Source organism: Camellia sinensis, chromosome 6, assembly GCF_055761805.1.
Source record: "Camellia sinensis isolate YWXY chromosome 6, ASM5576180v1, whole genome shotgun sequence".
Taxonomy (NCBI): domain Eukaryota; kingdom Viridiplantae; phylum Streptophyta; class Magnoliopsida; order Ericales; family Theaceae; genus Camellia; species Camellia sinensis.
This window is the reverse complement of record NC_138966.1, coordinates 90,384,002-90,401,680: the sequence shown is the minus strand read 5'-3', so window position 1 is coordinate 90,401,680 and position 17,679 is coordinate 90,384,002. Positions and strand designations below refer to the sequence as shown.

Sequence of the window (17,679 nt, the reverse complement as noted above, 5' to 3'; positions counted from 1 at the left end):
CAATTATCGTTTATTTTTTTGACAAAACTAATAATTTAAATAGATTATGACTAATTAATTTATTTTGATAAAATAGAAGTGCTCGACGAAATAAATTATTCAAATCATCAATACAAGATATGGTGGACTTCACACACCCAAACAACACCCTTCAGTCTTAAAATTTAGACTAAAAAGTATCCACCTCCTAAATTAAGGTCTATTTGAAAAGTAAGAAATAAAACTAACTTTTTAACTTTTTTTGGGTTTCTTTTGTTAAAAAATTGTATAAAAAAAATAAAAATAAAGAGGTAATGTGATCCAAATAAGTCAATAAACTGACTTTTTTCTTAATTGCCAAAATAGGCCTAAAAACGCTATAATAACTCAAATTTACTATAAAAAAAATATATATAAAAAATTTGCATTAAAAATATAATGACTTTTTTTATAATTATTATAATTTGTTCAGCATTTATTTGTCAATATTGTATTGATTTAACAAGTTCCACCATTCATACTTATTGCCAATACAATATTAACATATAATATGATAAATAAAATATAATAAAAAAAATTGAGTCTCATAACATTATGTATCTTTTTAGTTTAGAGAAAAAGCATGTATAATTCAAGTTCGCAAAATTATGTTAATTTTTTTTTCTTCTTGTCCACATTATCTTTATATTAGTGGTTGGTACACGTGATGTGTATACTATTCAAATATAAAAAGTAAAATAAAAAAATTATTTAATGTTGTATGCCACTCAAGTGGTAAGAGTTTTCTTTAATATATTGAAAGTCTAAGATTTGAGTCTCACTTCTCTTATTTATCTAATTTTTTTTGTTTTAAATAAAAAATACGAGGGACATGTGGTATAAGGAGAAACATGCAAGGGTGAAGTTCAGCATTCACTTTAATATTATAGTATAAATATCCACATTTTAAAGTTTGATTTCTTTTATATTTTTATATTTTATTTTTTTCAAATGACAATTACAATATTTTGTGGTAGCCTTTTAATCTATTTTATTATAATACATATTTCAAAGCAGGGGCGGCTCCAAGGCTTGGTCAGGGGTGTCACCCGAACCCCTGGCTGAATTTTTTTATTTATTTATTATATAAATATTAGATTTTAGGAAAAAAATTAGTAATTGAATCCACTAAAATACAATTTTGAACTCATAGTTTTAAGTCATACTCTTTTGAACCCACCAATTTTGAACCCATATTAGATATTAGCATGGCTTTTTGCTTAAACAATAGTATCAATATATTGAAATATTTTTGTTTATAATTTTAGAATTTAAATTAATTTGTTGATTTTTTTCTCCGTAGGTGATATAATGATTAATGTGAATTTTCTGTAAGATATATGGTATTTAAGTTTTTGATTGACACCATTGACAAATATTCCTAGAGTCGCCACTGTTTCAAAGCAAATTTCAAACTTCACCACATTTTTGTTTTTCTCTTCAATAATATACCCATTGATAATTACTTTAATAAGTAACTTCTAACAATTTTAAAAACTCAAATATTAGGGGAGAATCTGTATTTTTACCAAACCTCGAGGGGGTGTTTGTTATCTGTCATTTTTTTTTTGTTTTGGTTAAAGTAGTCAGGAAAAAGAAAAAGAAAAAAGAAAATAAATTAAAATAATTAAAAGATAAAATTATAATATTTAAATTATAATTATTTTACTTTTTATCTCATAGTCATCAAATCAATTAAAAAAAAAAACTATTATCCCAAACATATTTGGCAATTAAGGGCTATTTTGATAAGATGGTTAAAAATTATCTTTTAATTTTTACCTATTTTGAATTATATCATCTTTCACATTTTTTATATATTTTTTCAAAAAAAGTAAAAAAAAATTAAAAAACTAAGAGCTGGTTTGGCAAGTTTTTAAAAAGTCAAAAAGTCAAAAAGTCACTATCCTATTTAAGTCACATCATCTTATTTAAGTCACATCACTCTATATTTCATAAAAAGTCAAAAAGTATACTTATTTAGATCATTCCAAACAACCCCTAACTTTTAATCCTCTTTCCAAAAAACTCCCAAGTTAAAAGATAGTTTATTGACATTTAGACTTTTTTAAATCACATTATTTTTTTCTGCACAATTTTTCAAAACAAATAAAAAAAAAAGAAGTCAGATTAAAATAATTAAATAGCCAAAAAAATTAACTAAAATAACCAAATTTACAAATGAATCATGGAAAATCTATACATACATATACATCATAGCATATCTACAATAAAAATATGGAAAATCTAACATACATATACATCATGGAAAATCTACAATAAATATGGAAAATCTATACATACATACACATCATAGCATATATCATACATCATGGAAAATCTACAATAAATATGGAAATCTATACATACATATACATCATAGCATATCTACATATACATCATAGCATATCTACATATCATACATCATGGAAAATCTACAATAAATATGGAAATCTATACATACATATACATCATAGCATATCTACATATACATCATAGCATATCTACAATAAAAATATCAACAATGATTCATCCCACTAAAAACATCACCACTAATAGCACTAATGCATTAAAAAAGTAAAAAAAAAAAAAAACACAACTCCAAGACCAAAACATCACATCATTAATGACGGGACCCACTGCCACCTAATTAGCGGGAGCACTAATTAGTGCTCCCAAGCATTTTTCTAAAAATATTTTCTGTGTCCTTCTCTATAAAAAGCCCTGAAATCTCGATCTGAAAAATTTGAGGGGTTTGATAGCTACTTGCTTTCCCAATCGGGTTCTGCATAAAATAATATATATATTGGAATTGGAGGATATAAAATATAAAAACTTGTATAAATGTTGTTTATTGTTGTTTTGTGTCAACAACACTGCAACCACCGTCCATTTTCACCTCAACTGTTACGAAACCATCCCATTGCATTCACACACGAACGAACTCTCTGATCGGAGCTTTTCATCACCTGCATGCTCAATTTCCCCAATCATCGTCGCCGGAGAATCTATGTGTGTGAAATTAGGGTTTCATTGTGTTGGATTCATGTTATTGGGGGCAAGATAAATGCTTCTTGGAGGGGATCTAGGGTTTTCGTACCTGGTCCTGGTGGTGCTGTTGGTGCTTCCGCTCATCGTCTTCTTTCTCCGCCGCAAATGGCGGATTTCGGTGGCTAGGACCGAGGAGATCAAGAGGCTTCTCGTTCTCGCCTCCGAGGAAGAAGCTAGGGCTGAGTTCGAGGTTTCGATCGCCTACTACGATACTCCTCCTACGGTCTCGATTCCTCGTCCCTTGCAGTATCAGTGCGCTGTGTGTTTTTTCCCAACTAAACGGCTCTGTTCTCGGTGCAAAGCGGTTCGATACTGGTATTGTAATTCAGAACCTTTTTCCATGAAATTAAGCTTTTTTATTTTCCAGTATTTTTGTTTACATATAGTTTAGCTCAATAAATTTGGCAAGTTTTGATCTTGGATTTAATTTGCATGTGATTTTGGAGGAATTATTTAAGAATGGACTTGATCTCTTGTTAAGAAGAATTATAGGTGGGAATTGTAGAAATTGATGAGCTGATACGGTTAGTAGAGAGACGTTTGATTCTTTAATTCGTGTTCGGTTTAATACAGTTTTCTGTATCATCCATATGTTCTGGACTAAAGAAGGAAATTAGTGGTTAAAAATGGACTCATAAGTTGGGGAAGGGAGTATATGTTCCTAAAACTGATTCTGAATTGCCGAACCGTGCCACGCAGTGTACTCAGTTGAGTCATATAAGCAATTTGTCCCACTAAGTTAAAAACAGTCTTAGGGGAGTGACGTAGCATCATCTAAAATACATACAAATGACTTATGAATGTAGTATGAATGTATGTTCATATACACGGCTCATGATGTACTATGCATGCAAAAAAAGCGAAGCAATGGACTGGGGGAGCAAAATAAAGTGACTCATTAAATGCTTTATGGTTATAAGTTTATAACGTTTGGATTCATTATGGTACAACGCCCTGTTTAGCACTAAGCTAATCTGAGGTGAACATTATGGATAGGAATGACAGTTGGGGGTTTGATTTAAGGTGAACCTATTGTGCCAGAAGAAACCCTCATCTCCTCTCGACTTTGAACTAGTGACGCATTTGAATTTTCAGTCCTGAACACCCTCCTGGTAAACTTCTCTAAAAGTATCTCCCACTTATCTCATCCTGTCTTGTTTCTAAGGACAACAGATGAGAGGAAGAGTGTTAAATTAAACGGATTACAAAAAATGCATACCTGAAGATGAGGATATGATGGTGAGGATGACAGTGTGACAGAGGGAGAAAGGGTGTTTAGTAGATTTGCAATAGATCTAATTTAAATTTACTGTCTTGTATTGCATTGGAAATATGTATTTCATCTCATGTCTACAACTTTAGTGATGGCAGCAATGGAGGCATTTTCACTATGGCCACGGCGACACGATTTGGCAGATAGGGAGACAATGGCTGGATCTTTGGAGTCGTGAGAAATGAAGAAAATGAGAGTTTAATAACTCGTGGACTTATGTAATGGGGGTAATGGTAGAATTCCATGAGATTGAGTTGTAATTTTGTACCTTTGAAGCATAATTGGGGTGGGTGGTGGTGATCTAAGAAGTACGGACACTTCTAAAAAAGTATGTGTTCTAAGAAGGTAATGTGTCGTGTCGGACACCGTGTTAGACATCAACATGGCATGATACTCATTGGACACTTCCAAACACTTGGTCACACATGAAACACACTATAAATTTGAATAAATAACTTAGAATTCAATGATAAAACAAAAACAGTGCAATTTTTTACCTATTATCCTTGTTTAGCCTTTAAAAATTACTTCTTTGACCTAAATATTCATATATATGACATATAATAATTATTTATTTTTATATAAGACATATAATAAATATATAAAAGAATAATGATTTGTCCCCCTAATTTCCTCCCCCCGAATCCCTCTAATTTCAGAAGAGAGAGAGAGAGAGAGAGAGAAGAGAAGAGAGGGAAGAGGAGGAGCTCGATCGTCGTCCTCTGCCCGATCGTCGTGTCCGGTAGCCCCTGCCTCTGCCCGATCGTCGTCTCCGGCAGCCCCCGCCTCTGCCTCGCCTCGCCTCTACCTCCTCCTCCCCGTGGTTATGGCCCCATCCAGTCCTCCTCCTTCCTCCTCCTCCTCCTCCTCTTTCCTTCTCTCTTCTCTTCTCTTCTCCTTCTTCCTTCTTCTTCTCCCTCGTTTCTGATTGAACCTGGAAAAAAAAAAAAAAAAAAAATGCAGAAACGACGTTTCTGGGATTAGGGGGATTCGGGGGGACTTTTTTCGAGCGACGTAGCATTGCCGTATATAAAATTATATATTTTTCATGTGTCCCCTGTGTCATATATTTTTTGAAATTGTTGTGTCGGCGTGGCAATGTTGTGTGACGTGTCCGTGTTTCTTAGGCTGTGATGTTCCCAAACACAACTTTAGTTTCCCTCTTTTACCCCTAAAACAAGGGTGGTGTTAGGATTTTTCTTTAGTGGGGGCAAACTAGTTAGCTTGTACAAGAAATGTTTTATGTTTGACATTCGACAGAAATGAATATTTTGAAGCACTAATAAAATTGAACCCTTAGTTTGTCCTAATTTAATATATAAATTTATGTATGTAAGTGTGCTGAGAACATAGGTATTTAATACAACTGTATGTAAATTTATGTATGTAAGTGTGCTGAGAACATATGTAAGTTTGTCCTAATTTAATACAACTGTAGAAATCATAAAAAATGGACCAGTCAATTCGCATTCAATGGGGGCAGTTTTGAGAACATTTACAGTCATAGTCAAAATTAATTTTTCCAAAATTTCCATGGGAGCAAATTTGAAAAAGTATTTACAAATTGCAAACCATAGGTAAAACAATATTTTTTTAAAACTTAGTGGGGTCAATTGCCTCTTCTCATCCCAATGTAGCTATACCCTTGCCCTAGAACCTCCGTCTACGTTATCTACAATTGCATTTAACCATCCAAATAGGGTATTGAGGTGGGTCACCTTTAGTGCATCTAGATTACTACTAAGGAGCCATTATTTTACTTGTGATCTGTAGTAGATGAATTTTGAATCCAAAGGCCTGCCTCTAGGATGCAGGAGAAGTTGTTTAGTGGCAAACCAGTACTGTTCATGATACTGTAGCAGGATTTTTCATGCTACAGTAACTGCTACTAAGAAAGAAGCTTCTCTCTAGTTTGTCCAGAAACTGGATCATCCAGTATATTTGATCAGGTTGTGCCACATCAGCCATTCTTTCATTCAACAGATCAGATGGTGCCACACATGCACTTAAACAATAGAGCCTAAAATGTAGTGGGTTTTTTCCCAAGTACCAAACTAACGATGTACAGTTGTTCAGCTCCCAACCCTGCATGATCAGAAGCCCTCCCTTCCACTCCTTGCCAATGATTAATCCTCCTCCCTCCTCGGTGCAACCCCTCACCCATGACCAGCGTCGTCCCTCCCCTTCACTCTTTCTTCATGGTGAGGGAAGAAGAGGATGGTGATGGTGCCAGCCACAGGTGGGGAGGGGGGAGAAGGGGCAACAGCAGAGAGGGATGGCGCTGTTTGCTTACTAAGACAACATTTTTTTGCTTCTTCACGGTCTCGACCATTGATCGCACAAAATCATTATGTATCATACTCTCAAAATATGGTCTGGACAGTTCAGTTTTTTTGGTAAACTTGAGAGAAGCCAAACCATGTACTCTATTAAGATTCCCCCTCTCCCTCTCTCCTCTTTTCTTTCTTTCTTTTCTTATTATTATTTTTTTTAATGGTCTTTTATTTAAGGGAGAATTACAGCACAGTGGGAGAGAGAAAAAAAATTACAAAAATATAGGGGGTGCATGCGATTCTGTGATGGGGTGCAGCGTGCAAGTGTAACTTGCACCCCTCCATATTTGTGTAAAAAAAAAAAAAAAAATGTCCACTGGATGTAATTCTCCCTTTATTTAAGTTGATATGTGCAGCTGAGGTTAGAATTTTTTTAATAGCTAAGATTTAAAGTTTTTAGGGTTTTTTTTTGCATATAAAAAGGGTTCTAAAAGTTTATACAAGGAAAATGAGAATCTAAAGCTCCGTTTGGTAAGACTTCTAACTATGATTTGAGAATATGAGTTGTATTTTGAGTTTGTATATTTTGAAATTATGATTTGAGTGTAGAAAATTTGTTTGGTTATGATTTTTGAATAGAGTGCTGAATTGAGTTTTGAATTGGGTGCGGAATTGAGTTTTCAAAGTTTGATTTGACATGTGAAGTAAGAAAATTTGTTTGGTTATGAGTTTTGAAAAGAGGTTTCAAAATTTAATTCAAATTGTTATAACTCATAACAAAACACCTACTTTCACACTATTAAATTAAAAATTCTGATCAACAGTCATAACCAAACTCTTTTTAAAATTCAATTATTTTTTTTTTATTATTAACAGAAAATAACATTAATCAATTTTTTAATTGAAAATACTACAAAAGAAATAATTTTTTTTCAAAATAAATATTCAAAAAATTTAAATAATAAATATTTAAATAATTTAAATAATCTAAAAAATTTAATAAATAAAAAATTAAAATAAATATTCAAAAAATTTAAATTGTAAAAAGTTAAATAATTTAAATATTCAAAAAATTTAAATAATTTTAAATTTTAATATTTAAAAACAACTCTACACTCAAATCATAACCAAACACATAAAACAAAACTCAATTAAGAAATTATTTTTAAAATTCATAACCAAACACATAATTCGAAACTCCATACTACTTTCACAGCTCTACACTCAAATTGTAACCAAATAGATAACAAAAAAATTAAAACATTTAAAAATATTTTTATAAAATAGAGTTTGAATTTATTTTTATAAAATATTTTAAAATTAAAAAAATTAAAATCGTAATATTTAAAAATATTCAAAAAATTAAAAAATTAAAAAATTAAAAAAATCGTAACATATTTAAATATTAAAATATTTAAAATCTTAACAAAATTAAAATATTGATTTGAATTGAGTTTTGAAAAGAGTTTTGAATTATGTGTTTGGTTATGAGTTTTGAAAAGTAATGATTATGTTTTGAATTGAGTTTTGAGAAATGGGTGTAGAATTATGATTTGAAAACTCAAAACAAACACCACACTCAAGTTAATGGGTGGAACTATAATTAGAGAGGCTTACCAAACGGAGCCTAAAAGATTTCTAATTAGTTTCTCTCTTGATGGTGGTCGGAAAGCCATCGGATGACAATAAATTGAAGAATATAGAAATTTTAGTATAATTAGGAATCATGTTTTCTTAATTGGATTATTTCTAGTTTTATTTTGTTGTTTGTAGTTTATTTTATTTTATTTTATTTATTTATTTTAAATTCCTATTTTCTTATCCATACAGTAGCTATATATAACAGATGGTGTATGGAAAATACTTACGCTAGATTGAGTGAATGTTGATTGAAAATTGTCGGAACCCTAGTTTGCATCTTCCTCTCTTTGGATCTACACGCCAACCCTCCGATTTTAGTAAATCATTCCGTCAATAAAAGTCTCGAACTTTATGACTACGTATTTTGGAAGCTAGATTAGTTGGTCTTAATTTGGTGGTCATTTAAGAGAGGATCATACCACCCTGTCCATATACTTTTATTACTCCAATGTTGATAACCTTCCATCAATAGAGTGTTATGGATATTGTTTTGATTAGAGGTGATTTCTTATATGTCAAATCCATTTTGTAAGGAATGTTGATGAGAAAGATATCTTCATTTTTCTCCTTCGGACATGAAGCCTCTTGAAGTATATGCATAATTAGGAAGTTTGTATATGGAACAAGATTTTCATGATGATTGTTTCCTGTTGGTGTCAATTTATATAAATCACCTTGAGTTATCAATTTTTAGCAAATCAATCAAATGGGTAACAATCATCACATATCATGACAGAGTTTTAACTAAATTGTGACAGTATGCAATCGCAGGTTATCAACTACATTTGCTTAAAGCTGGCATAACAAGGAACTGAGGCAAACCTTCCACCCAACGGGTGGCATAAAATGGGAAAAGAAAAGGAGAAACAAGTTACTATTTGTAAAAAATTGATGTATATTATTGATTGATGAATTGATATATTCTGTCTATTACAAATGGTTCCTTATATAGATGTAGGTGTAGTGGGTTAGGTTTAGTGGAGTAGGTGATGTATATTATTGATTGATGAATTGATATATTCTGTCTATTACAAATGGTTCTTTATATAGATGTAGGTGTAGTGGGTTAGGTTTAGTGGAGTAGGTGAGGTGGTAGTGGTGTAGTGGGTTAGGTTTAGTGGAGTAGGTGAGGTGGTAGTGGTGGTAGGTTTATTGATAAATTTTAACAGCCCCCCGCAAACTCAAGGGGGATAGGAACTAACCAACTTGAGTTTGGAGAGAGTTACAAAACAAGAAAATACATAAAAATAAAAAAGGATAGGAGACACTGTATGGTCGTGTCAGACCATTGGTGAAGACACTGAATGGTGGTGTCATAACGTTGTAGAGGACACTGTATGGGGGTGTCATAACGTTGTAGAGGACACTGTATGGTGGTGTCATAACGGTGTAGAGGACACTGGATGGCAGTGTCAGACCGATGTAGAAGACAGTTTATGGGGTCATGTCGGACCGTTGTAGCAGACAATGCTGTGACAGTTGTTGTGACAGTTTACAGAGTCTTGCTGGACCCTTGTAGAAACTAACCGGAATCAATGTCGGGACAGTTTACAGAGTCTTGTCGGACCCTTGTAGAAACTAACCGGAATCAATGTCGGGACAGTTTACAGAGTCTTGTCGGACCCATAAAGGAGCTAACCGGAATCAATGTCGGGACAGTTTACAGAGTCTTGTCGGACCCTTGTAGAAACTAACCGGAATCAATGTCGGGACAGTTTACAGAGTCTTGTCGGACCCTTAAAAAGTCGCACCCTCAAAAGGTGTGCCCAATTTTTCAAAAAAGGCGTGCCATCAAAAGTTGCGCCCTCAAAAGGTGTCATCAAAAGGCGTGCCCGAGTCATGAAAAGGCGTGCCATGAAAAGGCGTGCCAGGTTGTCGGCGTCAAGAGGCGCGCGATGCGCGTGGCTGCCTCGGCTATTTAACCAAGACAGAGCCTGAGGCCGAGGCAGAAGCAAAAAACCTGCGAAATCCTCTGTAAAACTCTTCGTTGTGCTGAGAGAGAGAGGCTGTAACACTGTTGTGCTGAGAGAGAGAGTCTGTAACACTCTGTTGCGAGAAAAAAATGGCTTCGTCGTCCCGTGGTCTGCTGACTCTCTTTCCTGACCTCAACGAGTCAACAAGAGAGATAACGGGTGCGGTGGCCAGTGAACCGCAACCAAACACTGCCGGTTTTGCGCCGTTGAACTTTCCGATGCGGTCGGTGGAGCAAAAAATGGCTGTGCAGTCGGATGTGGAGGCCAATCAGTATACTTTGAAGTCATGTGTGGAAACCATGACTGCGGTGACAAACTTGTCGAACCGGCTGCAGAGTAGGGCAAATGAGGTGCAGCAGTTAAACTCCCAGCTGGCTCTGCTCCAACGCATGTATAAGGATGCGCGAGCAGAGATAAGCGTGCTAAGGGCAGAAAACAAGGAGCTGAAGCGGAAGGCCACCGTGATGTTCCGATTTGGAGGGCCGCCATATGCTGCAGTGGAGGAGCAGGGAGTAGTGATAGTGCCCAGTGGAGTGGGAAACACGGAGGCAACACCGTCAAGGGTCGCTCAAGACGGAGGCAAGAAGAAGAGACCGGCGGAATAGGCGAAGAAGTGAGGTCGGTTGGTGGCCGGCTGCAGAAAAGAAAACAAAATTGTTGTTGTTGTTGTTGTTGTTGTTTTTTTTTTTTTTTTTTGTAAAATTGTGATCGGGGTTGATCCCTGAGATGAATAAAATATGATTTGGTGTGCAAAGCTATATGGTATGAATGGAATTGGAAAAAGATTAAAAATAATGTGAAAGAAAAAAGAAAGTAAAAATAATAAAAATATATTTGAAATCAAAAATGAAAGATGGGAGAAATAAGGAAAGTGATTTGGAGAAAAGAAATAAAAATAACGGAGTTTGAAATCAAACGGAGGAGGGATGATGATTTTTTTTTTTTTTTTTTTTTTTTTTTTTTTTTATAATATAATAAAAAGATATATATATATATATATAATAAAGAAAGTGTGAGATAATGATGTTGTCCCTGCAGTGGGCTCTATGGGTATTCAACTCCCACGTGACCAAAGAAAAAACACAGCTGTAAGCAACACTAAAAGACATTGGGTATAGAGAAAGATGTTTTCTCTTTTGTCTGTTTCTGTCCCCACCATCATCATAAAAGAAACAGAGAGTAGAGTGCCATAGCACTTCAACATATGAATGAATCATTTTAACGTGTTCTGTGAACTTCAATGGAGAACAGTGAGCTCAGTTTGATGGACCCATAGTATTCTGCAGCTTCTCGTTGGTGGAACAACCGCTGGAGACACCCAGATTCTGCTGCGAATTGAGGAGGCCCAAGTCAGAGAAGAAGATGGAGAACAACAAGAGCAGTAGCAGCAGCACCGGGGGCGGCGGCGCTGAGGAGCAGAACCACCGTACGCCGCTGGCAAGGGTGGTTTCCGATTGTGCGAAGCGGTGGTTCCAAAACACCCTCAAGGATGCCAAGGAGGGAAGAATTTGGATGACAAGAGCTTCTAGAATTAGATCCTCAGTTTGGAAAGTAAGCAATAAACGCCCAGGTTACAATGTAAGTGATTCTGATTCAGATGAGCCAGAGGGAAACTCCTGATTAGACCAACTTGGCATTTCCATCTAATACAATGGTGGTGTGTTTTAAGGAGGTGCCGAGACGGAGAGGGAGGTTTGAATTGGTTGAGATCCGGCGGGCGGTCAAGGCAAGGTTGCCGCCCGCCGGAAGGCGAAGAACACCAAGATCTTTAACCTATAGCTCTGATACCATGTAAAAAATTGATGTATATTATTGATTGATGAATTGATATATTCTGTCTATTACAAATGGTTCCTTATATAGATGTAGGTGTAGTGGGTTAGGTTTAGTGGAGTAGGTGAGGTGGTAGTGGTGTAGTGGGTTAGGTTTAGTGGAGTAGGTGAGGTGGTAGTGGTGGTAGGTTTATTGATAAATTTTAACACTATTTGTTAGCTTAAAATCTTTTCATAGTCATACAAAATACGTGCGATTAAATCTCACCTTCATTTGGTTTTGGGGAGTCATAAGCAGGGGAGGACTAGTCTTGGTTGTTGTAGCCCATCACCATTGGACAAAAAACAAAAAGAAAAGAAAGAAGGTTTACTTTTTGGTTATAAGATCGTCGTGTTAGGATGACCCACTTGGTAAAACTTATTTGCAGCTTGAAAAAAGCATCGCGAACCCAATGTTAAGAAATAGCTTTTTTGAGTTGGAAAAATAAATGTTGAAAATCTGAAAATTTTTACTTTACTCCTAAACTTTTCAAAGTACAATTGCTTAAGCATTAAATTTCACAGTGCAAATATGGTTTGCCAAATAGGGCCTTGTCCTTAATTGAAGATAGGATCCTTTTCATCGATGTTTCTATAACTTGATATATGGTATCTAGTAGTTTTGTCATCCATTCCTTACATTCTGTTCCGCCTACCAGCTGCTTGTTAGTATTTTTTTTTTACCCCACCCCCTTAGAACAAACTGTAGATGTGCCAAATTGATTATGAAGGTATTTGTTTCTTAAAAAATATCATTATTTTGTAAGCAAGATGTCTTTAAAACAAATTGTGAAAGGGAATTTGACATAATCAAATGCTAAAGGGAGATTTTGTTTATATACACACTTCTTGGAAAGAATTTGTTGGCAGTCAACATTTAGCCTCATACAAGAGTTAATCACTAGCTATGGGGTGACCAACCTACTGACCTGGAGGCAACCGAGAATGTTATATCGTTGGGAAAAGGACCAAACTAATGCATCGGAAAAAGATGTTACAAATGCATTCAGACTGATATAGGTAGTAGTTATATGAGGGGTTGGATATTTTGGTGAATGGTGAGAATATCCTATGTGACATGCATATATGCTTCTTACTTTTGGGAGGAGTTGTATTGTCTGGACAAATGATCCAGAGTTATTATGCTGTAAATACAAAATACTAACCTTTCATAGAAAGGTAGCATGCCCTTTACATAGTGAGTGCGAATTTGCATAATAACTGTTTGATTGTTTTCTTTCTTTCTTTCTTTAAAGTGAGCACCTATTTGTATAATAACTGTTTGATTGTATTTTTTCTTTCTTTCGTTTTTTTAATTTTTTTAATTTTATTGTTTTGCGTAAGTATATAATTGTGATAGTTTTGTCATGCCCCGAAAATTAACACAAAATAGATTCATCAATTTTCATTGTTTAATGTGAACGGAATTAAGTCTCAATATTAATATCATCCTCAAATCTCCAACATTTGTATTCATAACCATCAAGAGATTTACAAAAGAATATTCCACATGCGACTATACATTCAACATTCCTAGTATATGAATCTATAGCATGTGACATGGTAAGTCAAGTACAAATAAATGCCCCCAAGGGCTACAAATTCCAAGGCTTAAGGCCGGTTACACAAAAGTGATTTTTGAACCCATACATATAAAGCCCTTGGCTTGTCAAAGATAATTACAAGAAGGAGAAGAGCCTTGTGCTCTCAAAATATATTCTACGCCTGTAACTCGGCGAGATCACCATATCATTTCCTGCACAAAATCTCATAGGGTGAGCACAAAGCCCAGTAGTAAAATCTCAACAAATTATATATATTTTATAAAATCTCCTGGGATGAATGCATATGCCATGCCATGTTCAAAAACATATATTTTTCTCTTTGAAACTTTTGTACATAATGCAATCTTGAGAATTAACAATTCAATAGGTTTCAATGTAGTTCAAAGGGGCTGTAAATATGACTCAAGTAAATCCCCAAGACTAGTGTTTGCAAGTAGGCATATCAGGCACTACCAAATCTTACCTTACTGGCTTCTAACCGGAGGGCTTAGGCACCCGCATGTGTGTGTTTCTTGTCTTACACCATGTGTGTGTTTCTTGTCTTACACTAAGGACACTCAGGCCAACTTAATTCTCAAACTACACCCCTTAACAGGATTTTTCACCATATTTACCCCAAAAACAAATCAATATGATCTTGTGTCACAAAACAATTTCATTTCTCAAAACCATACATTTTTTCAATGCAATATTCAATATCAATTGTATTAATGACAAAAATGGAATGGCTATGCAAATGCCAATGCAATAATAAAGTTCCATTTAAACATCTCAACAATATCAATTTGAAAGTTGAAAAAAAAAAATTTAAATCAAGTGCCAATGCTATATATATCTTTATCAATGCCTCAAAACTTCTCAATTTCTCAATTCATTCACACAATCTTCCATTGTGATCAAATTCTGTATCTCTTATCAATATAACATCATAATATATTTTTCCAAGAGACAATATAATAATATCAACATTCATGTATTCTCTGCATGTTAAATATCGTTTTCTAAACTTGGTTTTCCAAGACAAACTAATGATAAGTTTTAAAATCAACTATTCTTATTTACTTCATGAAGTTCCCTCATTTGATACAACCATAGGAAATTTCTCCATCATTTCTTCATATAACAATTTACCAAGCACAAATTTCACCATATCTCAATTTTTTTCCAAAATCCTCAAATTCTAGAGTTCCCACCAAAAACAACACCCACAACTTAGAACATAACTCATATTCTCAAAAGTTTTGGGAAACGTAGATAAAATCATCTTCTAATATCGTCTAGGTTTTAACAACTCAAAATCATAACTCAAACATATAATACATGCCTTAAACAAAAATAATCTTGCAAAAATATATATATATATATATATTACTCAAAGATTATCCCTACTTCAAGCTTGGGAGTTGAAGAGGAAGAAAACCCTAGAAATCAAAGTTGACGAAAAACACAATCCAATCGGTTATTAACGCAGCCTTCGTCGCCCTCTTCGATTTGGTGTAAAAAGCCCGCGTTCAAACTCTTGAAGATTTGAGTTACATTTTAGAGAGAAGTTGGATTTGGGTGTGTTTTTAAAGAGAAGGAAAAAAAAAAGATGAATATGGAGAGAGGAGAGGAAAATTTGTGTAAAATAACTTTTGGCATCAGTTTTGAGGAAAATAGCACGAGTTTCGAGACAGACGCGTCAAAATCCACCCTGGCAGTTTCAATTCCGCACGAGCGGAATTCCCAATCCACATGAGCGGAATTTTTTGTTTCATGGGTAGATTGCTCTAGAGAGTTGTCAAGAAAAAGTCACCAAAATCTGCTCGAGCGGTTTTCTACCCAGAAAATCAGTAAGACTCTACAACGATCCCCTCGGGTGGCTCCCAATTCCGCACGAGCAGTTTTGCCCAAAGACTAGAGTTTGATTTAGTCTTTTGAAACAAGTTCCAAAGGCCAAAACTCAAAATTTGCAACCCGGAAAAGTTAAGAGAGGCTAAGTAGGAGTAGAAAAGGAGTCTTAACGATCTGATATGGTAAACAAAATACCGAAAGAAATGCATACAATTCAAGCCCAAAACCCCAGGACATTACAGTTTTAATGCTTTAGATGTTCTGGTATGTGCTTAGTTTCTAGTAGCTTTTACTTGCTGTCTAATCCTTTTTTTCTGAAAACTCTCATTTCTCTCTGAATTTTCCCATGTGTACTCTTATTAATCCCCTTAATTAATTTTATCTGAAGTTACCCATTCCCAGGAACCTGGGCCTACTTACGCCATCCCCAATGGTTTATGGTTGTTCAAACTCACATTTGCTTATTTTTATGTGTAGCCTTTTACGTACACCTCACACCCACCCACATTTTCCTTATTCACGTGCTGTGGATTAAGGGATTGATAGGATGTGGGATGTGTTCCCTAAAGGAACTACCATTGAAAAACTAAATAAATAAGGAACTACCATAGTAATTCCATTCCATGCATGTGGGCAGCAGCTGTGAAAGTAGGGATTGATTTATTTTTTTTGTTTAAATGCATGTAGTCTTTTACCCAATAACCAGCATGTTTCATGCCATTAATACTCCAATATCTTGCTGTTTTCCGGGCCTTCGGAGTTCTTTTATGTTTGCAGTTATTCATATGAGAATTTGACCATTTCAGCTCTGGTAAGTGTCAAATTATTCATTGGAGACAAGGCCACAAGGAAGAATGCCGTCCTTTTACCTCTTCTTACCAGAACAATGACGCGTTAGATGATTCCTACCAAAAGGTGTTGAAACAAGATGAATATGAGATTCATGGCAACGGCTTTGAGACCGAGGCGAGGCAGCATGCTAAATCAGTTCAAAATTTCGCTGAGGAGCCTCCTTTTTTAAATTCAGATTGCTCGCCTGAAGTATTTTGTGGGAATGATGACAGTGAAGTGGAGTGCCTTGTTGATGGGAAAGGCACAAATTCTAGTTCACATGAAACTGAGAGATCAGATGGGCATCAGTCCATTAATGTTTTCCCTGAGAAGTGTGTGACTAATCGTGTTAACAATGTGGATCAAAATGGGCCACCATCTTACAAGCACACAATTTTGGTTGATTCTGTGGATTGCCTGACTAATTCAGGTAAGTTGAATCAGATCAAGCCCGATTGTACTAATCATGACACTCAGTGTGAATCAACAAGCTCTTCTGGTTGGAGTGCCAATGGCTCCAATGAGTCTTTCTTTTCTGAGCCTTCTACCCCCTCTTCTGGTTTCTGGCAAGGAACTATCAACTCCAGTAGGCCCAAAATTGATGCCTTTGATGATTCTGCTCAGTCCAGTTCCAGTGGTGCTGGAGAAGCTGATGTGCTGGATTCTCGATCTTCTCCAAGTTTGTCCTTCAACATTGATAAGAATGCTGATCCCCCTGTAGATGTACAGGGTTCTGGTACCAAAACAGACATATCAGATGATGCTCATTCAACTACTTTTGCGATCAAGAAGCCCATTCATGGTGCTTTTTTGTCAGAAGTAAGTGGAGATGCGTCAAATGGCAGGAGCTCACCGTTGTTGAGCCCTGAAAAGTCTGAGCATCTGGATGTTTATGCTAGCAGTGGTTCATCTGCACTGAAGCCCAGAGAACATAGATCTTACTCATCTGGTGCTTATGCTTACCCAACTTCAAGTGCTGGAGGGCCTTCAATTAGTACACGCGCTTCAAAATCCAGTAACATGCAGTCCTCGAGCCCTGAAAGGTCAAATCACGTGGTTGATGACACGAGAAATACTTTGCATGCATTGGAATCTAAAAAAAGTGGATCTTTATCGTCTAGTGCTTCTGTTGCTCGTCTATCGTCTAGCACCAGAAGACATTGTCTTCATGATGCAAATCCTGGGAAGGTTGATAGTGCTCATCCAGTTGCTGCTACTTCTGAGTACGCAAGTTATTCACCAAATGCTAGGAATGGCTTGAAAACATCAATGCGGAAAGTTGTTGACCAGCTCAGACCTTCTAAATCCTCACAAAACTATCAGTCAGGGGTTGGGAATGAGATTGCTGGAAGATATGACAATAAGGTTAGCAGAATCTTGTTATGCTATATTGTGCCTGCAACTTATATA

General features: G+C 35.4%; 1 protein-coding gene across 1 annotated transcript in view; it reads left to right on the top strand.

Annotated features, from left to right (window-relative positions):
• The first annotated feature begins 2,707 nt into the window (after positions 1–2,707).
• LOC114300224 (ubiquitin carboxyl-terminal hydrolase 16) overlaps positions 2,708–17,679 on the top strand; it is a 35,713-nt gene continuing 20,741 nt past the window's right edge. The window contains exons 1-2 of the mRNA XM_028245111.2: positions 2,708–3,384; positions 16,245–17,634. Coding sequence (XP_028100912.2) covers positions 3,086–3,384; positions 16,245–17,634 — 1,689 coding nt within the window. The 5' untranslated portion in view covers positions 2,708–3,085. The remainder of the gene's footprint in view (positions 3,385–16,244; positions 17,635–17,679) is intronic.